At 46.6% G+C, this 26,664-nt stretch overlaps 11 protein-coding genes across 11 annotated transcripts; 9 read left to right on the top strand and 2 right to left on the bottom strand.

Annotated features, from left to right (window-relative positions):
- The first annotated feature begins 30 nt into the window (after positions 1–30).
- F5147DRAFT_698774 (uncharacterized protein) lies at positions 31–1,133 on the top strand. The gene is made up of 3 exons (XM_041437579.1): positions 31–345; positions 408–599; positions 674–1,133. The coding sequence occupies exons 2-3, from the start codon at positions 412–414 to the stop codon at positions 732–734; spliced, it is 249 nt and encodes an 82-aa protein (XP_041291883.1). The 5' UTR covers positions 31–345; positions 408–411; the 3' UTR covers positions 735–1,133.
- A 644-nt stretch (positions 1,134–1,777) lies between these two features.
- Positions 1,778–3,889, top strand: F5147DRAFT_803509 (uncharacterized protein; the record flags this gene model as incomplete). Its single annotated transcript, XM_041443324.1, has 13 exons — positions 1,778–1,837; positions 1,892–2,119; positions 2,184–2,364; positions 2,418–2,444; positions 2,499–2,651; positions 2,702–2,726; positions 2,777–2,805; positions 2,856–2,878; positions 2,934–3,182; positions 3,236–3,352; positions 3,409–3,451; positions 3,505–3,536; positions 3,586–3,889. Coding segments are annotated over 13 exons (1,302 nt in total), but the record flags the coding sequence as incomplete, so codon positions are not given.
- A 328-nt stretch (positions 3,890–4,217) lies between these two features.
- On the top strand, positions 4,218–6,878 carry F5147DRAFT_698758 (uncharacterized protein). Its single transcript, XM_041437578.1, has 17 exons — positions 4,218–4,426; positions 4,493–4,571; positions 4,696–4,736; positions 4,768–4,806; positions 4,867–4,910; positions 5,094–5,147; positions 5,325–5,340; positions 5,395–5,437; positions 5,496–5,593; positions 5,647–5,706; positions 5,765–5,792; positions 5,852–5,906; positions 5,964–5,988; positions 6,037–6,142; positions 6,191–6,214; positions 6,267–6,795; positions 6,857–6,878. Exons 1-16 carry the CDS (start codon positions 4,368–4,370, stop codon positions 6,396–6,398), a joined length of 903 nt encoding a protein of 300 aa, XP_041291881.1. The 5' UTR covers positions 4,218–4,367; the 3' UTR covers positions 6,399–6,795; positions 6,857–6,878.
- Positions 6,879–7,470: 592 nt separating this feature from the next.
- Positions 7,471–10,008, top strand: F5147DRAFT_698753 (uncharacterized protein). The gene is made up of 21 exons (XM_041437577.1): positions 7,471–7,795; positions 7,857–7,935; positions 7,999–8,012; positions 8,072–8,170; positions 8,224–8,233; positions 8,287–8,304; positions 8,364–8,389; positions 8,440–8,465; positions 8,518–8,552; positions 8,605–8,629; positions 8,681–8,692; positions 8,749–8,764; positions 8,813–8,855; positions 8,907–9,007; positions 9,053–9,112; positions 9,168–9,195; positions 9,253–9,310; positions 9,364–9,388; positions 9,445–9,565; positions 9,614–9,640; positions 9,689–10,008. The coding sequence occupies exons 1-21, from the start codon at positions 7,737–7,739 to the stop codon at positions 9,821–9,823; spliced, it is 1,017 nt and encodes a 338-aa protein (XP_041291880.1). The 5' UTR covers positions 7,471–7,736; the 3' UTR covers positions 9,824–10,008.
- Positions 10,009–10,053: 45 nt separating this feature from the next.
- On the top strand, positions 10,054–11,109 carry F5147DRAFT_613730 (uncharacterized protein). Its single transcript, XM_041432486.1, has 7 exons — positions 10,054–10,232; positions 10,284–10,390; positions 10,446–10,508; positions 10,564–10,609; positions 10,673–10,784; positions 10,837–10,879; positions 10,938–11,109. The coding sequence occupies exons 1-7, from the start codon at positions 10,204–10,206 to the stop codon at positions 10,988–10,990; spliced, it is 453 nt and encodes a 150-aa protein (XP_041291879.1). The 5' UTR covers positions 10,054–10,203; the 3' UTR covers positions 10,991–11,109.
- A 38-nt stretch (positions 11,110–11,147) lies between these two features.
- F5147DRAFT_698748 (autophagy-related protein) lies at positions 11,148–12,244 on the top strand. The gene is made up of 6 exons (XM_041437576.1): positions 11,148–11,292; positions 11,348–11,464; positions 11,525–11,620; positions 11,688–11,773; positions 11,827–11,864; positions 11,916–12,244. The coding sequence occupies exons 1-6, from the start codon at positions 11,257–11,259 to the stop codon at positions 12,092–12,094; spliced, it is 552 nt and encodes a 183-aa protein (XP_041291878.1). The 5' UTR covers positions 11,148–11,256; the 3' UTR covers positions 12,095–12,244.
- On the top strand, positions 11,996–12,511 carry F5147DRAFT_216548 (uncharacterized protein). Its single transcript, XM_041428645.1, has one exon. It carries the CDS (start codon positions 12,153–12,155, stop codon positions 12,432–12,434), a length of 282 nt encoding a protein of 93 aa, XP_041291877.1. The 5' UTR covers positions 11,996–12,152; the 3' UTR covers positions 12,435–12,511.
- A 1,098-nt stretch (positions 12,512–13,609) lies between these two features.
- F5147DRAFT_216455 (uncharacterized protein) lies at positions 13,610–15,028 on the top strand. Its single transcript, XM_041428644.1, has 4 exons — positions 13,610–13,630; positions 13,686–14,073; positions 14,155–14,795; positions 14,842–15,028. The coding sequence occupies exons 2-4, from the start codon at positions 13,770–13,772 to the stop codon at positions 14,899–14,901; spliced, it is 1,005 nt and encodes a 334-aa protein (XP_041291876.1). The 5' UTR covers positions 13,610–13,630; positions 13,686–13,769; the 3' UTR covers positions 14,902–15,028.
- Positions 15,029–18,319: 3,291 nt separating this feature from the next.
- Positions 18,320–19,422, bottom strand: F5147DRAFT_216437 (uncharacterized protein). Its single transcript, XM_041428643.1, has 6 exons — positions 19,161–19,422; positions 19,074–19,106; positions 18,845–19,017; positions 18,716–18,798; positions 18,449–18,658; positions 18,320–18,391 (listed from the first exon to the last, which is right to left on the bottom strand). The coding sequence occupies exons 1-6, from the start codon at positions 19,311–19,313 to the stop codon at positions 18,342–18,344; spliced, it is 702 nt and encodes a 233-aa protein (XP_041291875.1). The 5' UTR covers positions 19,314–19,422; the 3' UTR covers positions 18,320–18,341.
- A 1,901-nt stretch (positions 19,423–21,323) lies between these two features.
- On the bottom strand, positions 21,324–24,264 carry F5147DRAFT_636950 (glycoside hydrolase family 5 protein). The gene is made up of 16 exons (XM_041432925.1): positions 24,129–24,264; positions 23,689–24,063; positions 23,604–23,635; positions 23,487–23,550; positions 23,305–23,428; positions 23,131–23,205; positions 22,976–23,076; positions 22,898–22,922; positions 22,698–22,845; positions 22,363–22,639; positions 22,219–22,311; positions 22,155–22,161; positions 22,061–22,106; positions 21,857–22,011; positions 21,741–21,802; positions 21,324–21,686 (listed from the first exon to the last, which is right to left on the bottom strand). Exons 2-16 carry the CDS (start codon positions 23,787–23,789, stop codon positions 21,572–21,574), a joined length of 1,425 nt encoding a protein of 474 aa, XP_041291874.1. The 5' UTR covers positions 23,790–24,063; positions 24,129–24,264; the 3' UTR covers positions 21,324–21,571.
- A 165-nt stretch (positions 24,265–24,429) lies between these two features.
- F5147DRAFT_698721 (acid protease) lies at positions 24,430–26,314 on the top strand. The gene is made up of 7 exons (XM_041437575.1): positions 24,430–24,748; positions 24,801–24,979; positions 25,032–25,061; positions 25,117–25,283; positions 25,333–25,804; positions 25,858–26,001; positions 26,054–26,314. The coding sequence occupies exons 1-7, from the start codon at positions 24,558–24,560 to the stop codon at positions 26,143–26,145; spliced, it is 1,275 nt and encodes a 424-aa protein (XP_041291873.1). The 5' UTR covers positions 24,430–24,557; the 3' UTR covers positions 26,146–26,314.
- The last annotated feature ends 350 nt before the right edge of the window (positions 26,315–26,664 follow it).

Here is a 26,664-nt window from a genome sequence, read left to right as displayed (position 1 = left end):
ACTGGAGAAGTACAGCGCATAGGCTCAGGCTTGACTTGAGTATCAGCGATTCAGTATGTCTTCATTTTCAGAACGTCCGCAGTGCTCAGTGCTCAGATGAATCCCGCAGCATGTGCATTTGACCGAATCACTCGCGGAAGTTCAAACAGACGCGGACATGACTCTAGCCTTGCTATATGCTTCGATTGACATCAGTTTCTCGCAGAAAATGGCTAGGTCCATTGACTCCCTCATGACGGATGAAGGGATGAGGTGGAGTCTCACGAGTTGGCACAAATAGTCCAGGTAGAAGGAACGACAGCCTTTCTTCCATCAAGGTCACCCGACTGTTGTGAAAGAATACAGGTCAGTAGTCGTATCCGTTCTTATGAGATCATCATTGACTCTGAGAGTGCTTGCTGATCCAGTAATATGTTAATTTGTAGATCTGCTCTACGATTCTGCCACGTAACACTGCCCGTAAACAGTTGCCTCGCGATTGAGGCGAGAGCGAGGATCCCATTCTTGATAGCTATGATCCAGGACTTGAGTCATTTAACCGCGGACATGGGCAGCTCCCTTCTTGTTCGCGAGCGATTTGGACAACAACGCCACGGGCGGTCAGTTTTGTTTATAAATATCCAAATTGTCTCTCGGACCCGCCGAGTCACTGATGACTGCGTGACACGTGTAGTAAACAAAAGTGTACTGTGGACCGTGGTGATCGGATGAGGGAGTTCTCAAGTGCGTTTTAGTGACATCCCCATGCAATACTGCACAGTGGGAATACAAATTATACGCATTTGTTACCACACGCACACGCACACACGGTTTCAGCAGGTATCCCTCAATCTTGCAAGCCCCTATGGGCCTATTGAAGGTTCCTTAGCCATGCTGTTTATTCAACTTACGCTTTTTAAGCGCCGAACTTCCATTTCAAGTTAGAGGTACATCGTGGAACAGAGGTTGCTCGCACGGGGTGGCTGCTAGACCTTTGTTGCGCTTAAAAGGGAGTCGTGCCATTTCACGTCTATGGTTTGTCGCTTTTCTTGTGGTTTCAATTGGAAAACATGTTTAAGTTTACAGCTCTAATACTCTGTAATCACGGCTTGAAGGACAACCCAAGGCACTTAATCGGTATCCTCATTCCTGTGGTACGTTGTCTTTATGTAATAGCTACGGACATAGCCCACGAGTGTTACACGGACACAGAAGAGCACAGGTGATTACTTCGAAGGCGATGCTAAATGGTTACGCCGCTTAGAATTTGCTGGGCGCCGAGCCTTGAAGCACCCGCAGCAACATCTCTCGACTGCAAGACACGTACTGCTGAGCCTGTGGATATGACATAATTCGTTCAAGGCACAGAGTATCACGTCAAGGTGACTGGGTAGCTGTACGTGGCGTCTACAGCATCGCGCCCAAAAATATTATAAGGATGCCAAAATCAGGACGGACGTCCTTTTATTCGATACCTCTCTCGCTACACAATTTGCGACCATGCAGCGGCTTTATTTGTTGACCCGTGTGCGACGGCAGTGCCCAGTGATTTCTGCGCGAGGACTTATTCCGTCGCGAATTGGACGCGTCAGGACTAGAAAGCTCGATGTTCGATTCCATTCTACGCACTCGCGACAGGTACCACAGGCAGACAATAATTCTTCCTTCCCACCAGGCGGAAGTGGTACTTGGAGCAAAGTAGATCCTTCGCTAGTCGTTGACATTGCGCTAAAGACCCTGATAGGGCTGGGCGTCAGTAAGTGCACTCTCAGCCGATTCGCACACTGATCAACTTCTTCTAGTTTTTATCGGGGGAAATTTATATGTGTTTTGGTACAAACATAACGTCCTTTCAAAGGTGAGGATAAGTGATGAATTATACAGGCAAACGTATCTGATGTGGTCTTACAAGATTGAAGCAGCATTCAACAAAACGTGGGATGATGCAGCCCTAGTACAATTGATTAAGCAGGAGCTATCGCGGTTTGACCTTCTGACACCTGACCTGGAGCACGCTAGCTTGCAAAGCTTGGCAGCAAAGCTCTCCGAAGTACATCCACGGCGACAGGAACAAGACTTCGTCGATTCCATTGTGAAGGGAGAGATGACAGGTTCGTATTTTCTCCTTGTCGGACCGAAGGTGAGATACTCGTGTGCATTACCTGGCGCGCTAGCGTGGTCTGACAGTAACTTTTATGATTCAGGGGGCGGGAAAGTCTGGAATGGTGTTCGATGCAATGCTGAATATACGTAACAAAGGGGCGGTATTTCTTGAGGCCCATCCCGACCTTGAGGTGTTTCGTTTGCGCCTAGGAAATGCTTTAAACTATGAATTTAGCGAGGATATGCAGGCGGGACTGTTCCAGAGACCGGACCCTCGATCCGGTATGACATCATCTATTGATGCTTTAGGTGTTATAACTAATATTAGTTCACAGGCGGTCCCGCGATGGATATTGAACGCGGTGCGTGTTCAAAGAGGCTACGAGCCTGCATTGAAATTCAACCTGGCAGTGCAGCACTAGATAAGCTATATGAAGTTGCTATGCGAAATGGACGACGTCGTCCGCTCGTTCTCGTCATCACCAAAATTCAGAATTTTCAAAACAATGACCAAGGCCGAAATCTTCTTTTACAGATCCAACAGTACGCTGAACGTTGGGCCATAAGAGGTAGCGTGTTCATGACACATACTTAAGCAATCTTTCTCAATTTTATTTAGGCATCGTCACTGTTGTATTCACCACGTAAAGCTACCTGTCTTACTTTGCGCAGCATTATCTGATGAACATTTTAGGGATGATGTATGGCCGTATACGTTATTGCGTGAGTCACAAGAAAAACATCTCGCAATCCCATTACTGACCTTTTGGCAGGCAAAGCAGCAACTTTGATGGAAGTCAGTTATGCAGTTGCGTAATAACATGCTCATGCTCACTTTGGTAATTATTTAGGTGCGATCTGTCCAAGATCTGGACTGGGAAATGTCAAAGCGCACTCTATTGTGCAGACGGCCAGATGCTGAAAATGTAGACAGTGTCGTGCACGTTGTGGGAGGACGTCAATCCTACCTCAATAAGGTGTCCAGGGCCGAAGAGATGCTGCAAGCTGCGGAGGACCTTCTGCGCTCGGAGAAGGCGTGGCTCGAGAACTGCCTCGGGCTGATACCAGATTGCGACAATGATGGGGAAGTTGTCGTTCAGGTATGTTTGACGATCATGATAGTTGCACAACATTTGAAAATTGATCTCTACAGCAAAAATGGAGCCTGCACTGCTGGACTTTACTCCGAGAGTTCGCACGTCTATACAGAGCTAACCAGAAGGAATCGGGGGACTCTTGGGATCCTCTCAAACTCCCCGTTATCCCAGCGGTATGCTATTTGATTTGTTTTCTGATCCGTGCTTCATATGGTTGACACATTTACAGTGGCGATGTCAGCAAATCATGACACGGCCCGATTATTTGGACGGTAAGATGATTTTCACTAAGCTCGCTTGCTCGGTCTCAAGTTTCTCAATTTAGAGCTTGATAGGTTGGACGTAGTCTATATTGACGTTAGTGCCACATTATCGTGACGGGCCTTTCTGACATCACACATCTCAGATGAATTCAAACGTGCAGCCCGACTCAATGCTAGTCCTCCGCGCCGCTTTAGACATCGTTGAGAAGGAAGGCTTTGATGAGCTCCTAGAAGATGTCCGCTGCAGAATAAAGGAGATAGAGAACCTGCGACGATGAAGGGTTCCTTGGAACAGGGCATATACTTCTTGACTTGAATCGATCTGTCATAAAGCAGGAAGAGGAAAGACCAGCTAGTATCTTTATGGTGATTTCTGTACACCCTGCCATCTTCAAGAAAATATCAGATATGGCATCACTAATTATAATAACTCATGGTCCACGCCCACTTTTAGTACTGTCAATGTGCCACCGTAATTAACCGTGGGTGAACTCGGCCGGGCTTACAACTCATCCATCAAGGTTTTGGCACTTCTATTCTATTCGCAGGGTGGCATCAATTGCATGAAACACTGGCCAAGGAGCAGCTCGGAGACTAAATAGTTGCTATCAATCATTGTTTTGAAGTAGGTCGCATGGCCAGATACAGTAGTATCACTATGACTGATCAGTAATTTTCATGAGTTTTGACGGCAGAAAATTAGAAATTTCCAATTGTGGATGCACATGAACTTGAAGTGCCTGGATCATGTGGATGAGCATTGAGCAATGAATGGGCGATCGATGCTACCACTACAGCCGCTGTCTTTGTGCGGAAATTGTCACCAACGGTCGACAGGTCCAACCTTCATATATCATGATGAATCTTTGCTGTTGCATGCTTTTCCGCCTCCTCCTTCATTCATTCTCTAATTTCTCTTCAAATCATGGCTAGTTTATCAGCAGTATACGGTGCTGTTCTTCTGGGTGGATTTCTTGCTTCTGTGTATGTAATGCTCAGCCTGACTCACCCTAGTACGGATTCTGACTGGTATATGGATCACGCCACCAGATTATCTGGGGTCATAACGGCACAGACAGTTACTTATATCAAGCAATACCCCAATGACACACGCATTACAAAATTGATTGTGAGTATAGCTTCTTAGTCTGTTCTGGAGTGTCCATGCTGACTGTTTGTATTCCGACACGGGACAGGTTGCCGTAACTTGGTTTGTTTCGTCGCTTTTCCGCTCCTCGCAAAATGTTCAGTAGAGCACTGTCAGGATAATAGACTCCACTCACACCGGTCTCGTGTGTACGGTATCATGGATTTTCATGGTACAGTGGTTCGGCTGATGACAGCAAAATAGACTACATACCTGTGTCTGTGTTTTGTGTGCTTATCGGCCCGTTTCACGTCTGATTTTTTTGCTCGTCATTCAGTCCATTAGCAATATCCGTTGCGCTGACGGTGAGTTTCATATTTCGTTAAGCGTCGTTATGATCTCACAGAACCAGGCTTTTCTTACTTTGATTGTGCACTGGTGCGCTGCTGTTGTCCTGTATAAATATTGTATACAAACACCATTTCAGTTTCTTTGCGCATCGCATTCACAAGCGTAAGCTTCACCTCATACTATGGGACCTTGTCACTTACTTGTGAGCTTCAGTAACTCATAACGATTGGCGGATCAGTGGTCCTATTGTAAGCCTCACCCTTCGATGTTTAGAATGTCATGATTGATTGTGCCGCAGGTTGTATTTACTTTCTTACGATTGGGTAAGTCAACCTGAGGCTTTTGTGTGCTCTTGCTCACTAGGCTATGCCACCAAGTTGCTGCACTTGGTGAGTTACCTTACATGCGGACCCGAATTCACTGCTTGATGCCTTTGCGTGCTAGTTAGCACCGTTGAGATGTGAGTTCTTTCGCCGTACTCCTTTGCATAGAAACGAAACTGAGTGACATTCAGGATCGAACTGCAGACAATGACTGCATTCAGAGACAAGGTTGAAGTAGGTTCTCGTCTTTTGTACACTGGGCTTTCGATAATCTCTGTATTCTCCCTACTAGTGGGTGTTTACCATGGGTCTCTCATTATCATGTGTGGTAGACATCCTCGTCACCGCAGGTCTGTGCTTTACGCTGCGCAGAAATCGTTCGTTTTCGAAGTGAGTCGCATCACATTAGGCGACCTGGATGCGAAGCTCACACACCTGGGCAGCATGGACCGCGTAATCAACACCATGGTCTTGTATACATTGGAGAACAATGCGCTCACGAGGTGCGTAAAGCTCAATTTGTCCATGATTGTATATTTATGTATTGTTTGTTATGCATAGTGCCGCCACCATTATCTCGATGATATGCGTAAGTGAAGTCATCCAATGTGATGTGCCTGTTTCCCGTTTGACACGGAATGATGGTAGTGGGTGACCATGGACAACCTCATCTTCCTTGGGATTCATTTTGTACTCAGCAAACGTGGGTGTTTTACGGTCCATCTGTTTTCTGTCGCTAAAAAAAATTTTCAAAATTCAGTTTACGCTAACTCTTTGCTAGCAACGTGAGCAGCGCGACGCAGTTGAGAACGAAGTTTGACTGTATTTTCCAGCTTGAATTCTCGCAAACAACTTCAGGAAGAACGCTCACGTGGACTCGGAGCTCTCTCGAACGAGCTTCCGGTTGCTTTTCCCAGCAGGTACCAATCCAAGTATTCGGTAAGTTTCTTTCTTACAGCAGCACAACTGTACGCTAACAAGACAAAGAAACGTTTGGATCCTGGAAATAAGGTGATGTGATATAGCTGTCGCGAACTTTAGGTGTGACTAACTTTATTCTCAGTTGGAAATCAATGTAGAACGGACTATCGAGTATGAAGCAGTCGACGACTTTGCGAAAGGAAGTCCGCATATCCCTTTGGAAACTCCACCCTTAACAGTTGATCCGAATCATATCCCGTCCAACATAGTTTAGTGATTATCTCACCACCGCTTCCTCCTCGTGAATGCTGCGCGAGATCTCCTTAACTTATTTTCTCCTTACCTCTTGGTCGAAGTCCGATTTTCCGTCCACACGACAAGCAAATCACTTCATTGTACACGTCTCCTCTGTGCGTCTTAATAGACATTTGTCTTCTATGCGTATACGATTGGTCCAGTTGGACCACGACTGGGGGACTACATTTTGGTACTGCGCAGAGATCAGGGGTATGGTGTTGTGTGGTGAGGTGTAACAATTAACGTACTAAAGGTCCCTTGGCCCTTGACCCTTGGGGATACTTTGAGTCCTTTGATCGGCGGTTCGAAGCCGGGATTACATAAAGTAATTTTCGAGGAGTCGCTCTGCAAATTGGCAATATGATATGCGGTAACTGAAATGACACAAGTACTTAAGTTACATGCAGGGCAGCATGTCTAATGTACGGTACGAACCCCCCAAGCGAATGCGAGTCCTCGGATCCCGGAGCCGGACTATGTAGTGATGTATGAACCTGGATCAAAATTTGGTGGATCAAAAACAAATTTTGGTGTTTTGTCACCCCTCGGGCCTCTTTACTTCAACGTTGCCGTGCGAGGAGTGGCATCAACTTGCGTTTTGGACTTTGACTTGTTTATTTTGACAACCAACCGTATCAACGTCTCCCACAAACTAACGTTTTGTTGCTATACTTTATGAAACGTTGGACTCACCGTCGCCAGTGAAGTGCCGAACCTATCGGAAGATTTTGATCAACGTACCATAATAAAAGAAGAGTGCTCTTTTTGGAATAGCTCAAGGAACGTGGTATAAGGCTATAAGCCGCTGATAGGCGAAGACTGGCGGGACCATTCCTAGCCTTTTGGTGCTGAGGGATGTGAGTCTGTCAACTTGAAGTGAGTCTGAAGAGATTTTCTAACAGCTGGTTTGTGAAGCTTTGCTTGTCAAAATCCTGCTCAAGCTCGACTGAATTGATGCAATGCCGGCATGTTAATTAGTGGGCGCCTTAATTTTGAGACATGGATCATAACATGCTGTCATTGAGCAATCTGAACCTGGAACAAAAAAACACGGCAGTTACGTAAATGTCCGCAAGTAAGAATTCATGTCCCCTCATTCGTTCTCGCTGGGGCCTACGATGCCGTTGAATAGTATTGCCTCTGGAATACTGGGACCTCATGACTACATTAAACCTTCTTAAACCCGTTCTCTTCGCCTGTGTTCAACCTCAGTTCGTTTTTCCTCCCGCTCGCTATTTCTTCATACTTTGTGCCCTCTTTTACTATCTTTTCCGTATTTCGATTCTTCTTCTTACACACAGACTTCCTGTGCAATATGGTTAGCGTGCCCGCGACATATGGCGCCATCCTTCTGGGTGGTTTCTTGGCCTCTGCGTAAGTTTCAACTTAATCCCGTCCATCCACTAGTCCTGATGGGTTTCTCGCCACATGCTAGACTTTCAGGGATCGTTACAGTACAATCATTCGTTTACTTTAAGTTATACCCCACAGATCTACCCTGGAGGAAGGCCATCGTGAGTGGCATATAGTGATCTGTTGCTTCGTTGAACCTTTGACGACTGGTGTTCTTCGGAAAGGTTGCCGTGATATGGTCGGTACCTCCAGCGAACATGACTCTCAAATACTGACACTAAGTTACCGCATGTTCAGGGCATTGGATAGTGTTCATACTGCACTAGTTTGTGCATCGATATGGATTTATCTGATACAGAACTTTGGCGATGCATCGAAGATAAATGATATACCTAAGTACGTCCTTTCTTATGACAATTGTCTGTTCTCTGTTTGACTACGTTGTGCAGCACCGTGGCAGTGCGTAAATTCGATCCAAGTCTACTCACGCTCTGATTTTAGTCTTGTGTCAGATGACAATAGCACTGACTGTGAGTCTCAGACACTTGTCATTCTCAAACACGATCAAAGTTTCTGACTAATTTTGCAGGCAATATTGACGTTCATTGTCCACTGGTAAGTCTTTTTGGTGATACATGTCCAGAAATTAAGGCCAAACTGTGCAGCTTTTTTGCCCATCGCATACATAAACGTAAGCCCTCTGATTGATCGTTATATTAAGCGCATACCACGTTCCGTTACAGTGAGCCATTGTGATTGGCGCATCACCGCCCCTCTTGTAGGTCTTGTCCTGTTCAAATTGGATGAGTGCTGAACCCCCTTCGTTGAAGTTGGTCTTCGCATTTTTGCGGTTATGTGAGTCACCTCGTTCTTCTTCAGGCCTCTTGAAATTAAGGATTGTTTTAGGTTCTGCCTCTGGTAGGTCGGCGTTATTGACCACGATACGATGCGCTGATCTATCTTTGTCGCTGTAGTAACGACGGCTGAAATGTAAGTGGATGATATGTGATGCTATACAACAATCATAACGTTGCATAGGATTCATCTGAAGACCTTCACAGAGTTCAAGCGGGAGTTCCGAGTAAGTGCCACATTTTGTATCACAGTGCCATGTAACGTTGTGGGAATGTAGTGGGTTTTCACGTTGGGTCTCGCACTGTCATCTCTCGTCGACATTCTTATTGCGGTGTTCCTTTGTCACTCGTTGCGATCTAACCGCAAAGCTTCTTCGAGGTGAGTTCACGCTCCGTGCACATTCACGAAGGCTTACACGAACAGTATGGACTATGTCATAAATTCCGTCATCTTGTATACATTGGAGAATAATTCCCTCACCAGGTAATGCTGAAGCTTGGTCAATTCGAGGTTATCAGTTGCTCACTATTAGTATCAGCGCCGCAACTGTCGTCTCCATGATTTGTGTGAGCCTGATAGTCATCCGTTTCTGGTTGTATCCCTAATCCATGTTGACCCTACAGTGGCTTGTAATGCCCACCAACCTCATTTTCATGGGGCTGCATTTCGTCATCAGCAAATGTGGGTTGCACTCGAGTCATCCTGACGAAATGATGATTCTGACCCACCTGTAGTGTATGCGAACTCCCTGTTGGCCACGTACGTATACTATAAACTTTTCGTTTTTATGCATATCTGATGTTTACTTTGGTCAGATTGAACGCTCGGAAGCAACTCCGGCAAGAGCGAGCTCAGAGGGGCTTGTCAGCAGAACTCCCTTTGGCGTTCCCGGGCTTGGCGCCGTCAAATCGCTTCCGCTCAAACCACCATGACTCTGTGAGTGACCCGAAAATAAATTATTAGTCTAGCTCATTTCTGCTGCAGTCGCGGGTGGATCCTATTGGAACCAAGGTCCAACTTTTCACCTTTGTCACGAGGTTTATCTGACTTTTACTACAGCTGGAAATCAATGTCGAAAAGACCGTGGAGTATGAGGTAGATGTAGACATCGTGACGAGTCACTCTCCGTCTCCTTCGTCGATATCTCCAAAAGCTTTCCACCATCCATCTGAAGCGATCTCACAGATGGCTTAGTCCACAACCTCCTGGACCCACTTTGATCCTATTGTCGTATCCTAAATATTCTTTTATATATGTCTATCTCTGGCTGTCAATCATTTCTACACCTGTCTTTATTGAAGAGCTGTACTACCTTCCTCGCTATGTAGCAACACATCGTCCCATATCTAATAGTATCTCTGCGTTGTCTGTTGGCTGCATTAATTTATGTGAAAGAGCGACGTTCAGCAAACCATGGACTTCAAGCCAAATTACTCTCAGGCTTGCTAATTTTAGTCACTGTGCCCGTACTGGAATGTTGTTTTCCGGCGAGATTACGTGTCCCCTGTCGCCGGGCGACTCACAGCTCTGAGCTGACCTGTCCTACGTGCACAAGTTCTTTCCAAACCGCCATCATGTCTTCATCTATCGTTTTCCCCCCCAGGTAAGTCCCTCCGCGCTCGGCAGAATGGTGTCTTACATCACTATTTTCAAGTTTCGGGTATGTAGCAGCTGGACTGGTATCCACTGCTTGGGTTCTTGGCTGGCAGGCACTAGTTGTAGGCGGCCACAGAAAAAAATCCGGGATCAAGTACCCTCAACGTACGTGCTATTGCTACTAAGTAATGTCGGAATGCTCAACAAGGGTGTTTTGCAGTGTATGCCGAGAAAGCAGAAGCTGATGCTTCTAAAGAAGCCCTCCTCTTTAACTGTGCCCAACGTAAATCATCATTCACCGAATACATGGTCCCGTTCATACTCACGATGATTCTTAGGCGCCCACCAAAACACGATTGAGCACATGCCTATTATTATTGTGACGTGAGAGTTCTGCTACATCCCTGTATATCTTCTCACATCCAGGTTCGTCTGCGGCTGGTTTAGCACTTTGATAACTTCAATGAGACACCCTGTCTTGGCCGGATATGCAAGTGGTTTATGGGCACTGTCTCGTGTTCTGTATACTCTAGGGTACACCACTGGAGATCCAGTCAAAGTACGTGAGACTTGATCCTTTTCGGAATCACCTGCTCATGATGTCCGTGTAGCGTAATACACGCGGTGGCATACTTGGTGAACTTCCTCTTTTTGGTATGTGGTTTTTAAATAGTATCACACCGGGTGTTGATGTAGCGACCGTGTCCACTAGTACTTTTGCTGGGCTCCACCTACACGGCGTTTGATCTTCTACGTTCTGCCTGAAACGTTCCCGTTGCAAGATTCAATATATCTGATGCTGACGGGAGAAATATGTACACGGCTTGATAATATGTGCAGAACGTTGGATCAAAATTATAATTCAAATTGACACGGAGAATGAAATTAGTTTCGAGCTAAGATAAGATTACCGACAACGTACAACCGATCCACATCCCTTTTAGAGTTCCAACGAACCTAGGCGATCGACTGCGAATCGTTTGTTTCATGCTCCACTAACTCAGTTCACACTCTGCAGTCTGCCTGCAGGTATGAATGCAAATCTCGCCACCGTGACAATCGATGTCGTGCGTACCCACTCGTTCTCTCTTTGCCAAAACCTCTGATGCGACGCTAGCCCAGATCCTCGACAGACACAGCGCCAAAGAGGTTCCCACCGCAATTCTTCACTCAATACTGTTCCATAGGCTGTTCGGCACCGTGAAGCCTCAAACATTCGAGGTCCTTGATGTCACCATGGTGAGTTTCCTAAGTTTCACACCGCTCAACTAGGAGCACCAAGTCGTCGTTATGCCTCAGCCAGGTGTTTCGGATCCTGAGATGGAGCAACTCGTGACGGAGAAAGTGGATATATTTTGGAAAGGCATCGAGAGTGGCGCAAACAAACGTGGTCAAGTGGGTTTTTCTTTGTTGTCTATCGTGCATAGAAGTTGGGTCCCTGTTCATCTCGTTCTTCATTCAGATCATAGTAACATTTTCGGAGAAAAAGGCGAAGAAGTCCTGGTTTCAGGTGTACGTCGGGGAGGAGGAGGTGCCATGGGAACAATGGTTTTTTCTTTGATGGTTTTCGTTGGACGGGGCGGCTGACGTGTGTACGGCAGGATTGTGAATGTCGAGATGCGACAACCCAAATCAGAAGGTGAGGATTTCTCCATCTGACGCAATTTTGTCGTAACATTATCGATTACAGACCGGCAAGAATTTAATGCAAATATTGCGTCGACGCTTTTGAAGGCTTTGAACGTGATGCTGACCCATACTTCGTCGGAGCGCGGGCGCACGGCTGTTCCTCTCATCACGAACGCGTCAGGGATATCTCCTTTTCCAATCAAGATTGCAGTTAAAGTTGGCGGGGTCGAGCTTGGGTAGTGTGTATAGCTTCCGTGTTGTGCAGAAAGATGTTGCAGATGCGATAAGCACAAGATGTATGTTTCAAGACTTTGTATTGATTTTTTGTTCGATTTACTGGCGCTACTTATCTCTGGGGTTCGTCATGGCTACAACATGTGTGAAGGCAGCCCTCTACACTTCTAGAATTGGCATCACCACACAAGGGCTGGATGCGGTGTGTCCATCGGTCGGTTTCGTTCACCAACATTTCACATGCACATTCAAGGCGTGCTCCGTACGTGCCGTCTTTGGATCTAACACGAAGTACTGGCTTTATCCACCTATAAGTGGTTCGCGCAAAGAATCACATAAGCATTGAAAACGTTTATCTGGCAGTCTGATGGTTTGAAGTGACACTTGAAGCTTATTGCAATTCTAACTAAAAGTCTCCCTTCCACACATGGACTTCTCAGTGCTAAACCTATCGCAGCGCAAGGGTTTGTATCTCTAGACCTTGAAATCAGCAAGTTGACTGCGGAGGCGCGTCGCCGCCCTGACCTATCCGTCTTCCGCATAGCAAAGTACGACGACAACCGATACCTATCCTCTATATCATGTCTACAAATGACAGATAGCGGCCTCTTCTTCAACTGGTACCCGTCTTTAGAGCCAAGCAAACCCTTTCAGCCAGCACAGCGCATGATGGTGATCTCGCCTCCGCATCACGGGCATCTTCCAGTGCCTATTCAGATTATGCCGTCGCCCAACCTCAACCCCAGCATACGAATCAGGTCCATGCACCTGTTCAAACCATGTCGGCTGTTGGGTCGGAGTGGCAGAGTGATCACCTTCATGAGCTTGAGCTTATTGAGGCTAGGTCTAGTGATGATGAGTAGGGGAAGATGTAGTTCCTGATCCGCCTTCTCCCATTATCGTCGAGGAAGCTGGTTCGCCCCCGTTGGGAGGAAGAGGTCGAGATTGATGGAGATCTCGTAGTGGACGAAGACACGGATGATTCTGAGATTCGGAGGAAGCGGAGGATGAGACGATTGATGATTTTCAGTTCGGTGGTGATGGTAAGTGGTTACGCGTCATTGTGAGTTCTTGATCTGATGTTTTACCTTTGATGCAGGTTTCATGCAGGTGATCATGAATGATTCCTTCCTATTAGCTCGAGCATGGTGCACTGCAATACATGTTTGTCATGTCAAAATTTATAGTTTTTTTACAGAATGTAAGGTGTATTACAGTACTTGCAATTGGAGAATGGAATGATCTGGGGTGGGTACGATGAACCCATGGTCCACCCTGGTTGCGATTGGCCCAGACATAAAGAGGAGCGCACGAATTCAACTGAAGATTCGAAGCAAGTATCTGTCCCTGTTTGAGGGTGACAGAATGATCAGATTTCTACGCCGCTCGCAATGCTGTATTGCAGTGAAGGGATAGGTAAGTTTGATGGCGATGGTCGAAAAGAGAACATGCTGTACAACGCACAGCCATGAAAGATATATAAAATATAGCAAGCCCATCAATCATGGTATCGTTCCTCGTCCTTGATAACATTCGTGTAACGTGAATACCCTACACGAGCATCCTGCGCTGATGAACTGACGATTAGCATAAACAGGGAAAGCACAGCGGCTCTCGAGACTTGGCAACGTAGCGCATACGAGGACAACTCACCGAACACTATCCATAGGATATAACCGTCATGGCTTCCAGCTCGAAACAGCCCGGTATAGCAGCAAAGAAATCGGTTCTGACACCGGTGATGACCTTGGAGGGACATGAACCATATTTTGCGCCATCCAATCACGAGGTGAAAAACATTTCATGTATTTCCTATTTTCCCGACGGCAAGCAAATCATCAGCGGATCAGGCGATAAGACCACTCGGCGATGGGACCTGCGGGAGGGTAAGGAGATCAAGGAAGCTCGGGAAGTTTACAAAGATATTGTACATGGAGTGGGGGTGTCAAGGGATGGCCGATGGGTTGTCACTGCAGTTGGTGCCGGTGAGGGGCTCAAAGTCTGTGAGGTCGAGACGGGGATCGTGAGAACATTTCATGATGGCCCTCGCATTGAAATCTCGGCAGATAGCACGTTGTTAGCGGGTGGATCACTCGACGGAACAGTGCGAATATGGAGCTTGGACACAGGCAAACTCGTGGCTGGTCCATTCAGATTTAGTGGTGAACAAGTGCAAGTTCTTGGACTCTCTCAAGACTCTCGGAAGCTGGCGGTGATATCCGGGTCAATATATCCGACGTGCATGGCGCAATTATGGCTTCAGGTGTGGGACGTCCGATCGCAGAAATTGGTTGGAGAAAGATCTACCCCTATGATCAATGTTTTCAGTCTACCATCTATACAGGTATTTTGGACAACAAAAGGCAAATTCATCACAGGCTTATTCAGCTTGTATGCATTCTATGAGTATGACGCATCGACGCTCACGACTGTCGGAGATTCCTTCCAAGGACACACCGGCCTCATCCGGAACCTAGCACTCTCATTTGATTGTCTTCTTCTCGCCAGTGCTTCTGTCGACAACACCATCAAACTCTGGTCCTTCGAGTCCCGCCAACTCCTCCTCTCATTCGATGTCCAAGCTCCCTTTACCCTTATACTTTCACCTGACTCACACCAACTGGCTTACACGACCTGGGATGAGGCCAGAATTCATGTATGCGATATTCCAGCCGATATTCTTACTTGTATTGGTCTTGCAAAAGAGGTTTGTATTCACCCATTCATCATTCGCGTGCTGAAATCTCTTGCAGACAAGCGGAAACCTCGCCAAGCTACTCAACGTGCGTGGTCCTGCTCTTGTACTCATCTAATCGCTCCATTCTTTATCGCAGTCTGACGCAACACGGCATCCTGTGCACCGTAAACCAGCAATATCAGTCATACCTTCCGTCCCTGGCCCGCTAGCAGTCACAATTGAACCCCGGCGACCCGTCATCATTGGATTTTTACGCAAACTCCTCCCTTCTCGTACGAATATGGCTCGTCCTGTTCACGCCAATGAACCCCGCAACCCCCTGGACGTATGTCTCTTTCATTTATCTTCTTCACAGTTGACTCAACGGTTCCCTTGCAGTTCCCTGCTACAGCGCCCTTGCCTCGTCCAATTGTAAATCCCCATGATAATGTGAGTAGGGACCGCCATCATCATATATTCGACTGACATTTTTTTTAGTTTCAGCCACCGACCACCCAATCCTTTGCTCCTACTCCCACAACCTTCAAATCTCGCCTGTCAACCTGGTGGTCACTTCAAACAGATTATGCATCGCCAGGTATCGTTGACGTTCCTCTCGCGCAGGGTAAAGAGGTATATGCGGCCCATTTTTCTCGCTTTTCAGTGCTCATATATTAATTCACAGCGGAACATTGCCGCAGGTGCTACACGCCGCAAAGATGATGAATGGATACCTGATGAAGACCATATTTCTCCTCCTCCTTCGCCCAATCCAGATTCGCAGCAGCCGACCACAGCAGGGCAGGTCAGAACCAATGCAGGAGAACATGGAAGCAGCCGGCTGTGTTTTTGCTTTTAGATCGACTTTTCGAACGGTACTGTGACGAGTTCATTGCGGACCCCTCGCTAATTAGAACGTGCTTGTATGCATAGTGTATCTTGACACAATGTAAGGCATATCCAAGTTTATTTCCGTTTACTGGTGGTTTAGTTTATGAACAGTGATCACTTCTTGAAGGACGAACGGACTCGGATATTTTCTTGTGTACACTTGAACTTCGAATGTTGAAAATCTTACGCAGAGTTTGAAACACCAGCGATAACCTATCAGTATTTTTTCGTCAAGGCTGGCGCAATACAGGAATTTTATCACAAGCCAGAAAGGTATGGGACATGCTGTACACGCAATGCATAGTCTTGAGGATGGGCGTCAAAAGATAAGGAGGTAAGATGCGCCCATCATACACATCGCTCTTCGTCTTGACTAGCATTCTCAGGGTGAGTCATCACATGAATACCACATCTGAGATCTAAGCGTTCTGCACTGACGAGCTGATATCATTGGTTTATTCTTGTAGACAGAGCACATCATCTCTCGTCGAACAAGTTCGCGTCGGAGTCAGAGTCGGAGGACAACGACAGGCAAGCGACGTCATAGTAGGTACGAGTGCAATGTGTCAGCGTTCAGCTGAATCTCCTCGTCGAAAAATTTCAAACAAATTTCTATCCCATTCCTATTTTCTCCTGACTGAGAAAATGGATATATTCTGGAAAGGCATCGAAAGTGGAGCAAACAAGTGAGTTTTTTTTGCTGTCTATCGTGCATAAAAGTTGAGTTCCTATTCATCTCGTTCTTCATCCAGATCATAGTAACATTTCGGAGAAAAAGGCAAAGAAGTCTTGGTTTCAGGTGTACATCGGGAAGGAGGAAGTGCCATGGGAACAATGGTTTTTTCTTTGGTGGTTTTCGTTGGAAGGAGCGGCTGATGTGTGTATACGACAGGATTGTGAACGGCGGGATGCGACAACGCAAATCAGATTCTCCATCTGACGCAATTTCGTCGTAACATTCACGATTATAGAGCGGCAAGAATAGCTACAACAGTGCATTAGAACTTAGCTGCCCACGTGGGGCCTCTATATGATCGGAATGCCTACCTTAAAAATAGTCCGACGCATTGGAATTGTAAGTGCTCTCGTCGCTGTCACTCTCCTGGCTATCGCATTCGTCACGGTCGACTATTAAAGCTTTCAGGTTTCTTGCAAATTCTTCTTTGGATATAATAAGGTTGCGATCCCGCGCGTAGTTCTCAAGCTGATCAAGTAGCTCATCTGATTTGGCAAACGATGCCGAATCATTGCGGTAGGACGTTAGGCTGAGGTTGAGGTCATCTTGCAGTTCTGGCAAGGACCGGTCAGATAAAAACTTCTCAAACCAGGAAGCCTCGTCGTTGGACATGTCCGTATTGGTGCGCTGCAGCAGACGTAGGAGCTCTGCGTAGCGTTCTGCCTCTTCTATCTCCCACGCTCTTAAGATGACACGGATGCGACTGGTTTCACGCGAGGCCTGCTTTGCCATAGTAGCTTGCTGAATGGCATCATCTGTCATGCTCATTAGACCACGTTTCAGGACATCCTTACACTGTATGACAACTTGTGAACCAAAAAAACATGCTGGGAAAACTTACAGATTCTGAGTCTATCAGAGCAAAGTCACTTTGGTGACTTCTTGCAAGGGAATTTCCTGCGAAACGGAGATCCGTTGGGTTTGGTCCACCAGGCTTTGCGCGTGTCTCCAAATTACTGGCAGCTTGGGTGCATGCAGTCATACGACGGACGATAGCATTTGGTGGATAAGAAGGAGAATCCAGAAATTGATTCATAGAACGAGGTATGTGACCCTTAGTAAAACGAGGGCGTTTTGGGTCGCTAGCAGTAACAGACTGCCAACTAGCACGTCTCTTTGTGACGCGGCTACCCATTACTTTATCGGGGGTCGGGTTCTGCACATTCGGTGATCAGTGAAAACTTCTAGCGATCCGAACATGATGCTTACATGGTCACAGCCCTCCTGATGACGGCGTGAAGGTGAGCACCTAGGGCTCGACGTCGTTGTGAGATCAACTTCCATGCTAGAGGGTAAGCCTGTAACTAATAGGTAATATAGTACTCGGAACTTGTCCGAACACCTGGCAGCACGTGTCTTCCACATGTTGCTGATACCTACTAGGCCATGCTGCAATGCACACGTGTGTTCACCGTGGTTCACGGATGTCAATGCAAATATTGCGTTGACGCTTTTGAAAGCTTTGAACGTGATGCTCACCCATACTTCGTCGGAGCGCGAGCGCACGGCCGTTCCTCTCATCACGAACGCGACAGGGATATCTGACTTACTCCCCCAGGCTGCGTACTGTCTCGACGAGCATCGACAATGTTGTCAGTCGTCATGCCCGTTCGCTTGAGCATTGAAGCATACTGAGTTAGTTCTGACATGATTGAAAACAAGAAATAACAATGATCACTTGACGAGTGTAAGCCTAAATCTACATTGCACAAAACAGAACGAGGGATGATGAGAAAAACGGGTGTTGAAACCCGATACAGTCTGCAGTGCTCAGTAGTTGAAGCTGGAGTGCCGAATATAGCGCATGGCATGGGGGAAGAGCATCAGAAACAAGGAAACATCAGTCTGCACCACTCAGGAGTTGAAGTTGGCGTGCTTGGTATCGTGCACAATACGAACGCATAAGTGTGGGGAAAACGCATCGAAAAATAGGAAACTTGGCTCGAGCATCATCTACATTCCAGTAGATTATTACAGTTTGTGTTCTGTTGGTTCATATCTAGGACGGTTACCAATATCAACTTTGATATGGGACAAGTCAATCTGGACCACTTACTCTGCAAGCATACATGATACTTAGAACAGGCACAGTTTTCGGGCTTGTACAATTCATTCAAAACACGTGTGTTTGTGAACAGTTCTTCGACGCGTTGGGCAATCCTCTTCGAGTGTTCTTCTCCTGATACCCCTTGTAGTTGCTTCTTGATTTCTCCATACGCAAATGGACGCAGAGCTTCGAACTTGGTGAACACCGCGACCACAGGAACTGAAGATCGATCATTTAGTCTGAGGAGGGCAAGTGATAATGAAGTTGCAAGCTCACCGTGCCCAGTGTCGCACTCTAAGAAGAAATTCTCTTCCGACCGCTGGAATGTTCGACTCGGGCCGTCCATTGGAATACAATACCTGATGGCAATTAGCAAGCACGGAACATCAGAAAGGAGTTACTTACCAGATAGTATGGGTTCGCTCCTCCAATTTCGTTGCATGTGCGCATTGCGAGACAAATCTTTTCATGTTCTCGAATTCTTCTTCAGAGCCTGCTTCGAAACCGCACGAGTCGTGAAATACGAAACCGGGATTGCTCTTGAATACCATCTCGTTTGTGATGTCGTGATTTCCACGCTGAGTGTCCGTCAGCGCATATACGCATATGTCCACAGGGCAAATGATGCACACACCTTGATCGAGGATTTCACAATGGCAGCATCGGTCTACCCACAATTGATCAGCGATAGATACGTGCATGACATAGATATCATCCGCACCTTCTTTCCTTTGGAATTGTGTATTTCTGGGTCGTCCGTGGTGTTGCAGACCTTCTGAAGAATGGTCGTTTTGCCTGCGTTTGCTCTCCCTACGATCAGAACTCGAAAGCGACTAATCATCCTTCGGAGGTCCTGGGCAGCGATGATTTCCATTAATATTGGGAGATCTTGGTGTGCGTCCTGAAGTAGAGGTTATTTGGTTTATCGTGAAACCTTTCCTGTGAGAACGAACTTCGTCGTGGCGAGATATGGCAGCGAACGAACGCGAAGCCTATGGCTTATGACACAACAGCTATACACGGCGTCTATCTCTTATCTATACCACTCGATTATAGACACGAAGTTGCAACTGTTCGATCGTTCGTACGATAAAGCACAAGGATTATACAACAAATGATGTCGAACAATGAAAACGTTGATAGAAATCTGAACTATAACGAATGATCAGAATATGATGGAAACGACAGAATTTCGCTCTTCCCTACCCGTCTACACTAAAAGGCAGCGATACCGAAAATCTCTGTAGATGGAGGTGAACTTGATCTTCCAAGGTCTTGCAGATTATTGATCCTTAAAACATCTCGAGAGCAAACAAAATGTGGGACACCCTCTAGAATGGGTGACATCCCGCGATGCTCGACAGGGTCTGCGTGACATCTGGAGTTCCCTCGGGAAGATAGTCGTTCTGCGTATGAACTGAGCAACGGAGCAGTATGTGCTTTGCGTGTTGGTTGAACTCAAACGTCGACCACGCTCATTGGTACTGAGGAAAAGGGCGATGTAGCGGGCCGCGGGAGCTTGTGTATTCATGGATAGTTCGGGGCAGGTTTGGTACACATCCGCGGATGAGTCCGACTGTCTATCATACTTTATAAATTGGCGCATATATTGTCAAGCATCAAAAAAGACGTACCGACCAACATACATGTAGATTCGGAGGGCTAGCGTGCGTCTTACTGGATTACGACAGAATCCGCCCCAAGAACCCTTGAATACTCACTCATGAGCACAATAAACAAACTTCTTGCAGCCTCAAGAGTCGCAGTGGCAGCCAGTTCTGTGCGCCACCATTTAAATGGGCCACCTTCGACTCTTCCCGCCCTGGTGTCTACTGTGATGAGTGATGTTGTTCAGGCTGGCTCCTTCTCGGTTCATAGCAAGATCCCTGATGTCTTTCGGCGGTATTGAGATCACATTGAGATGGTATAGTGCCAATGGTGGTGATGTAAGTGATGAAGTACATGACCCTGCGCCTGGAACATACAAAATAGCATGCTTTGGCAAGAACACAGTGAGTATGAGGACTCGTGGTGCGAGCCAAGACTCACTAGTTTGAAAGATATGCGTGACTGTATGCCTTGGGTCTAGCTATTTCGAAAAATGTCGATAGGATTGATCGATGTCTGCTGCTCTCTGCTAGTGTCAATATTCTCGTGGTGTCCTATATCCTATCCAACGACATGGTCAATAAACCGGGTGAAGAAATTATTGTATCCGTGAAACATAATAGCCTTCTGCGAAGTGACTTCGCTGTAGCGGGAAAGGAAGAAATTGTAAGTGCTGAATTGAAATGGAGATAAGGAGGGAAGCGCCACAGTTTAAGTGCTCATTAAGATGGTCATTTGCTAGATATCGATGAGTTGGACGTCCATCCTGGAGAGGAATAAGACATGGAATGTATGACGTTGCTGCCAGTGATAGGCTAGTTCTTTTTCGCGACGGCCCGAGAATTTCATCAGCAGTAATGTTGTGTTGACCTGCTTGAAGGAGTTCATATCAGTAGTAACTTGGACCATAGGTATACCCGCAATTCAATCAAGGCAGTATGCTTCCGAAATGTGCTGCTACATATCACGGCCTGTAATGTTAGCATTATCATCCAAGTAGTGTTGCCACGAAGTGAACTGCACTGAAACGAAGTGTGACTCGTTTGGTCACACTTCGTTTGTCGAAAGTCAAACGAACTGAACTAGTAAAAGAAAGTCGGCTATGAAACCAGTCAATCAGGTGTCCGAGTGATATACACAGCATGTACTCGAGATATGAAATGGCTATATGCGCCAAGCTTAAATAGATATCCTCGTCCTCGTCTGTGATCGAGTTAACTCGAATGAGGTCCTGAAGTTCATATTATCATATCCATTTGCTCAGATTTCCGGCCTGTATCAATTTCAATTATCTTATCAATTGTAATATAAGTAGGCAACTTCGCGCTAGTTTCCTATAATTTGTACTAGACTAGTGAGCTTAGGTCTAACTGAGACCGATTTTGTTACAATAGCAAACCTAGGAAAACCAGCACTAAACATTCTGAGGAATCAGTGAGGAATGTTGACAAAAGGATGGTGGGTCAGCAGGGATCAATATAGGTGCGCTCTGCGCTGTCGCTTGTTAGGTACCAAGAACGCACATCATGAACTTGTGCTATTGGCGGTGCTGTTCATGTACGGAGCGCACACGTTCGGATCGTGGAGCGCCGCAGGGTCGTGGGTCAAGAACCCGAGTTTTAACCCCTCAAGGTAAGACCTACATAGACGGCCGTCAGATCTTTCGTAAAGCACCCTAATGCGCTTGACTCACCATTGCCTTGCAAGTGCACTCCCATTGGTGAGGGATGATATCTCGGTTTTGAAGTTCCAGTACTGAAGCATTCATCTTTGAGCAAACATCTTGATCAAATGCAATGGAACACGTACAATCCATCCGGCACCTTTACTGTAGGCCAACTTCTGTGCGTCAGCCCATTTGTAGAGGAACTCGTCCGTAGCATTGAACTCCGTCGAAAGTCCCCACTCTCCGAACCAGAGTGGAGAGTCGCCGACCGCTGCGTCAGCCTGGATACGTGAAAGATCTTTACCAAAAGTGAGTGCATCATTGGCGAACTGACGAAGAAGACGCACTGCAAATACTGATCAAGTAAGACGTTGGGTCAGCAGCCGCAACTCCCTATAAATTTGTTAATGCGAAGCAATAGGCTACGTGCATGCGACATACACCAAACCTGTAAAGAGAACATTAAGAAACCATGAGAACTTGATGTAGTCAACTGCGTGCTCACGAGTAATACAAATGATTGTCATAAGCTTGGGAACCAATCGCCACATCAGCTGGATTAGAGGGATTATCGGACTGCCAGTTCACATCCATGAAGCTATCCATGCCATCATCGATGTATCTTAGCAAGGACCTGTGGTGAACTCACTTGGCCACCAATGAAGTACAGGACCGCTTGAAGGGTGAGGCTTCGAATATGGTCTGCAAACCTGACGCCACTCCAATCTCTAGTAAAATTGGAACGGCTTCTACAAGTGCCGTTCGCACCTCCACTGGGAATATGGTTGCTGAAGATGTCGCACTCAGTGCAGCAGTGAAGTTGTTCGAGACTGACAGTGGTACCGATAGCGATAAACTGGATGATGGCACATATATTCCGAGTGTGAGCTCAACTGCACGGATCACCTGGACGAAGTTCCTTTGGACTGTAGGAAATTCAGAAATCATGAGGGTACAAATAAAATAATGATAAATGACACATACAGGCGCCATAGTGAGGTGTTTGAGTCGCGTTCATCATGGGTTCATTGACTGCTTCGATCGCAAAGACACTTCCAAAATCAGGGTCCAGGTGAGAAAGCGCAGTCATGACCGTTGTCCACACCAGTGCACGGTGGTAGTTGTATGGAGTCTGTATGTAAGGATTTGTAGTTATTGCTTTTACCGGCTGCGAAATGGCTCACGTAGAATTGAACATCGGAAGTGCAACTGATAAAAATCAATCTCAGTACAGAACAGATAGGATGCAAATGGGAACTTACTTTCCGGTGAACATTTGCGCAGGCGTTTGAACCCCGGGTAATGCATGATGATCCAGAATCGCTTGGATCCCAGCATCTTTCAGCCAGCCTAAGCCCCGACGCTACACACTCGAGTTTAACTAGAGAATTGAAATACAGGAGAAACCTTTTCTAACCAGATACTTGAGACCTCCCCGAGGGTATGATTCGTGAGACCTATCGACTAAGGCCTCCACAATCCAATATCCCAGCTATGAATGAACGCGATGCATAACGCATGAAAGGAAAAGCAGATCGAATGGTCCAACGTTAGTTTGGCCAAGTTCGCAACGACCTTGGAATCGACTCACAGGAACCCTGACGGTGTTAATACCAGCCGCCTTCAGCGTATTGACATTGTCCTGCGTAAACCATGTGTCCCAGTGTTGAGCGAATGTAGTGTCGACGGTGTCTGGATACGCCTGTGCAAATGACCTATTTTATCGCAGAACAATTAAATTTCACATACGAACAGTGGAGAACTGGAACGTACGACTCAGTTGCAATGCATGTCCAACAATCATCAGCGCATGACTGTCCACCCATATCCAACCACTCTAGAGTAACTTGTTCAGTGAACACGTATTTGCCGAGTTCGTTGGTTTATCACCTTGAGGAAGCATCCAAGGCTCTAGGACTAACCTGCGCTACCACTTGAGTTAAACAGTCGGTCGGAGGCATAGAGTAGCGCTTACCATGAACCCAAATTAACACCGTAAATGTGAGTTGGTTGCCCATCCCACGCACGGGCAACAAGCGCGCTCGAGAGCACCAAACCTGCCAGGATATGTCTCATTGTACAACTTGAACTATTAGTCCGGGTGATAAAATATGATTCAATGCTAAAATCAACTTCAAAAAAATCTTAATTTATAACTGGTCCAGGCGTGACAGATCGGAGCAGTTGGAAGCGAATAATCATTGATTGCTCGGAAAAAAGACTCTCAAATACCTCGATGTATATCTCGCCACCATGAGGGGATAGAAACCATCCCAACCTGGCCGCACGCGTTACATATAATTCGATGTTGACGCCTCGTAGACGTGCGATAGTGACATTGAAACCAACTCTGAGTTGGGGGTAGCTATAGTATTAGTATAATGTTACTCGATCATTAATATTCGCGGGTCGTACCTTTTTTATGATTGCAAGGAGGCGAGCAACCACACTAGTACTGATCGGGGGTTTCAACGTTTCACCTCTTGCAAGATTTCAATCAAAAGCAGATATGGACCTGGCTAGACCATTCCAGACCTAGCATAGAGCGTTCCAGTCTTCCAGAGCACTCGAGTGGATTACCTTTCGAATGTAATTTCACTGGCGCGGTAAATGATGTTAGTTTCCCCGCTGTGACAGCTGCCCGACCTGCCCGATATGAATCACGTGACTTCTAGCAACGCCATCAATTTGGATCAAGTCTAAGACTCCAAGTTACCTTCAGTTCAAACTGAAAGCTTGCATTCATGCTCAGGCGCGATGACTGCGGCTTTCTCGACACACACATTAAAAACTGGTCGTTGCGTTTCCTCTCATTCTACACCACCAACCTGATACACCTACGAAATGATGTTTGCTGCAATCCGATGTGCGCTTTTTGTAGTAGCAGTTGTCGGGTCACCCACTCCTCCGCCAAATGCTCATTCTGATATGGGTCGCACACAACACATTCTTCTCAACTCCAGGTCAAATGCTGCCAACTTCTCCAAAGTGTTTGATCCGAGCACTGTGTGGGAACAGCTGGGTTTTGTATCTCGGTATGTCTGGAATTCTTTCTTTCATTAAATTCATCAGCCTGACGCCAACTAGTAAGTACAGTACTACTATGGGAGCCTACCAACGGAACACTGGGTCTCCCCACCCTCTGAGTAGTCGCTTCGACTTTCACTCAGTTGCAAAGCGGAATGGAAACGTATCCCTTGTCAACTACAATGCAGACCTCTGGTACGGCGAGATCGAGGTGGGCACGCCCCCAAAAACATTTACAGGTTAGTTTCATTTACTCTGCAATGTGATACGTATAACACCGACATTCTGAAGTGGTGTTCGATACTGGCAGCTCAGACCTATGTAAGTCTCAGAAATTTATTTATTTATCTCTGTGCTGACAGCAATATTTGCGTAGTCCTTCCATCTACCGAGTGCAGTGTTAGTTGTGCTGGCCATACACAGTACGACCCTGCTGCATCTTCGTCTGCCAAAGATTCTGGTCAACCGTTCGTGCTGACGTACGGCGCTGGGGAGACAGCAGGCGATGAGTACGTCGATGACGTTTTTGTTGGGGGCTACGAAGTTGGTTATCACACGTGTTCATTTTATTTCTACTAATATGGTTTGTCAGGCCAAGGATCAGACTGTTGGCGCCGCATGGATATATTCGCCAGAGTTCAGCAAGGACGGGTCTTTCCCCCCTGACGGTCTCTCCGGTCTGGCATTCAGCGAAATATCAGAGTTCGAGGGATCTCCGCTGTTCCAAACGCTGGACGAAAGTGGCAAACTGCCACAAAGCGTCTTTGGGTTCAAGCTATCTACTACTCCAGGAGATAGCGAAATGGTCATCGGAGGAACAAATACTGATCTCTACCACTCCGATACACTCACTTATGTTGCTGTGACGGATAGAGGCTATTGGCAGGTAGAGATGGATGTCATTTCGAGGTTGGGACAGGAGGTCGTCGAGTCGCAAGCCGCTACTGTCATCATTGATACCGGGACCACTTTCATCATCACGTCCTATTCAATCGCACAAAGTTACTACGCAAATATATCTGGAGCTACGGCCCACACGGAGGGCGCGGATACATACTGGACAAGTAAGCTTCTTATTTCTTCCACGATTTCCAATTTGATCAACATCTGCATCCAGTCCCGTGCGATACCATCAATTCCACCGTGCCTACATTCACGTTCGGCAGACGTGCCTTCAAAGTCTCTGCGCAGACGTACAACCTCGGGCCAGACGTTCTTTCCAGCGACTGCTTAGCAGGGATTGCTGCGTCTTCAGAAATGGGTGCGTAGTGGTATCTTGGACAAGACGATGTTGCTCATAGTACTCACTGTAGATTTCACGATCATCGGCGATGTTTTTCTTCAGAACGTTTATTCGGTGTTTGATTACGCAAACACGAGGGTAGGATTTGCAGAACTTGTCTGATGTAACTCGTGGATGCATCGATTAATACCCAAGGTGCATGTATACCTCTTTGTACTACGAACTTTGACTGTTATACGTAGCCAAGATGGGCCATGACATCTTGCTACCTGTATTTCATGATTTAAGTTGCAATGGATGTCGACATTGAGCTAACATGTGCTGATTTCAAGAGCTTGAAGGGGCGTAATGGGGCACAATGTTTTTCCTATCTCCTAAAGCCTGTGGCGTTCGACTGGATTCATAGACGGGATTGTACTTCATATATTTTGCACAGCGGATGTGCTCTGCAGAGCCCAATAATCGTGCAGGTAAGTGTCCCTGGTACTATAACAATCGACCCGTCGATTCTGCTGGTTTCGATAAGGCACATACTACGCGTTGAGCACTCGTCTCGTCACTTCAAGCGCAAATAACTGACTGGCACATGAGTCCATGTCATCGCAGAGCTGAAGCCCAGGGCCTGAGGGAAGAAGTACAAGCAGGGGACGGCGTTGAACGTTCAAAAGCATTTCGAGCGGA

Source organism: Suillus discolor (assembly GCF_016758755.1).
Source record: "Suillus discolor strain FC423 chromosome Unknown F5147scaffold_33, whole genome shotgun sequence".
Lineage (NCBI taxonomy): Eukaryota > Fungi > Basidiomycota > Agaricomycetes > Boletales > Suillaceae > Suillus > Suillus discolor.
This window is presented reverse-complemented; position numbering and strand designations above follow the sequence as displayed.

Bases quoted from the DNA above. Each gene is read 5' to 3' on its own strand.
- F5147DRAFT_698774 (XM_041437579.1), top strand. From the start codon at position 412: ATGTTAATTTGTAGATCTGCTCTACGATTCTGCCACGTAACACTGCCC. The intron at 600-673 runs GTCAGTTTTGTT...TGACACGTGTAG, and splicing joins GGACAACAACGCCACGGGCG to TAAACAAAAGTGTACTGTGG.
- F5147DRAFT_698758 (XM_041437578.1), top strand. From the start codon at position 4,368: ATGGCTAGTTTATCAGCAGTATACGGTGCTGTTCTTCTGGGTGGATTT. The intron at 4,427-4,492 runs GTATGTAATGCT...TCACGCCACCAG, and splicing joins GGTGGATTTCTTGCTTCTGT to ATTATCTGGGGTCATAACGG. The intron at 5,438-5,495 runs GTAGGTTCTCGT...TCTCCCTACTAG, and splicing joins CATTCAGAGACAAGGTTGAA to TGGGTGTTTACCATGGGTCT.
- F5147DRAFT_698753 (XM_041437577.1), top strand. From the start codon at position 7,737: ATGGTTAGCGTGCCCGCGACATATGGCGCCATCCTTCTGGGTGGTTTC. The intron at 7,796-7,856 runs GTAAGTTTCAAC...GCCACATGCTAG, and splicing joins GGTGGTTTCTTGGCCTCTGC to ACTTTCAGGGATCGTTACAG. The intron at 9,008-9,052 runs GTGAGTTCACGC...TTACACGAACAG, and splicing joins AACCGCAAAGCTTCTTCGAG to TATGGACTATGTCATAAATT.
- F5147DRAFT_613730 (XM_041432486.1), top strand. From the start codon at position 10,204: ATGTCTTCATCTATCGTTTTCCCCCCCAG. The intron at 10,610-10,672 runs GTGAGAGTTCTG...CGGCTGGTTTAG, and splicing joins ATGCCTATTATTATTGTGAC to CACTTTGATAACTTCAATGA. The intron at 10,785-10,836 runs GTACGTGAGACT...ATGTCCGTGTAG, and splicing joins CCACTGGAGATCCAGTCAAA to CGTAATACACGCGGTGGCAT.
- F5147DRAFT_698748 (XM_041437576.1), top strand. From the start codon at position 11,257: ATGAATGCAAATCTCGCCACCGTGACAATCGATGTC. The intron at 11,293-11,347 runs GTGCGTACCCAC...ACGCTAGCCCAG, and splicing joins CCACCGTGACAATCGATGTC to ATCCTCGACAGACACAGCGC. The intron at 11,621-11,687 runs GTGGGTTTTTCT...TTCTTCATTCAG, and splicing joins GCGCAAACAAACGTGGTCAA to ATCATAGTAACATTTTCGGA.
- F5147DRAFT_216548 (XM_041428645.1), top strand. From the start codon at position 12,153: ATGTTTCAAGACTTTGTATTGATTTTTTGTTCGATTTACTGGCGCTAC.
- F5147DRAFT_216455 (XM_041428644.1), top strand. From the start codon at position 13,770: ATGGCTTCCAGCTCGAAACAGCCCGGTATAGCAGCAAAGAAATCGGTT. The intron at 14,074-14,154 runs GTGAGGGGCTCA...AAATCTCGGCAG, and splicing joins TGTCACTGCAGTTGGTGCCG to ATAGCACGTTGTTAGCGGGT. The intron at 14,796-14,841 runs GTTTGTATTCAC...AATCTCTTGCAG, and splicing joins GTATTGGTCTTGCAAAAGAG to ACAAGCGGAAACCTCGCCAA.
- F5147DRAFT_216437 (XM_041428643.1), bottom strand. From the start codon at position 19,313: ATGGAAATCATCGCTGCCCAGGACCTCCGAAGGATGATTAGTCGCTTT. The intron at 19,018-19,073 runs GTGTGTGCATCA...ACGGACACTCAG, and splicing joins TTGTGAAATCCTCGATCAAG to CGTGGAAATCACGACATCAC. The intron at 18,799-18,844 runs GTAAGTAACTCC...AATTGCCATCAG, and splicing joins GAGCGAACCCATACTATCTG to GTATTGTATTCCAATGGACG.
- F5147DRAFT_636950 (XM_041432925.1), bottom strand. From the start codon at position 23,789: ATGAGACATATCCTGGCAGGTTTGGTGCTCTCGAGCGCGCTTGTTGCC. The intron at 23,429-23,486 runs GTACGTTCCAGT...GCGATAAAATAG, and splicing joins ACATGCATTGCAACTGAGTC to GTCATTTGCACAGGCGTATC. The intron at 21,803-21,856 runs GTACGTGTTCCA...TGAATGCTTCAG, and splicing joins GTAAAGGTGCCGGATGGATT to TACTGGAACTTCAAAACCGA.
- F5147DRAFT_698721 (XM_041437575.1), top strand. From the start codon at position 24,558: ATGATGTTTGCTGCAATCCGATGTGCGCTTTTTGTAGTAGCAGTTGTC. The intron at 24,980-25,031 runs GTTAGTTTCATT...GACATTCTGAAG, and splicing joins GCCCCCAAAAACATTTACAG to TGGTGTTCGATACTGGCAGC. The intron at 25,805-25,857 runs GTAAGCTTCTTA...ATCTGCATCCAG, and splicing joins CGCGGATACATACTGGACAA to TCCCGTGCGATACCATCAAT.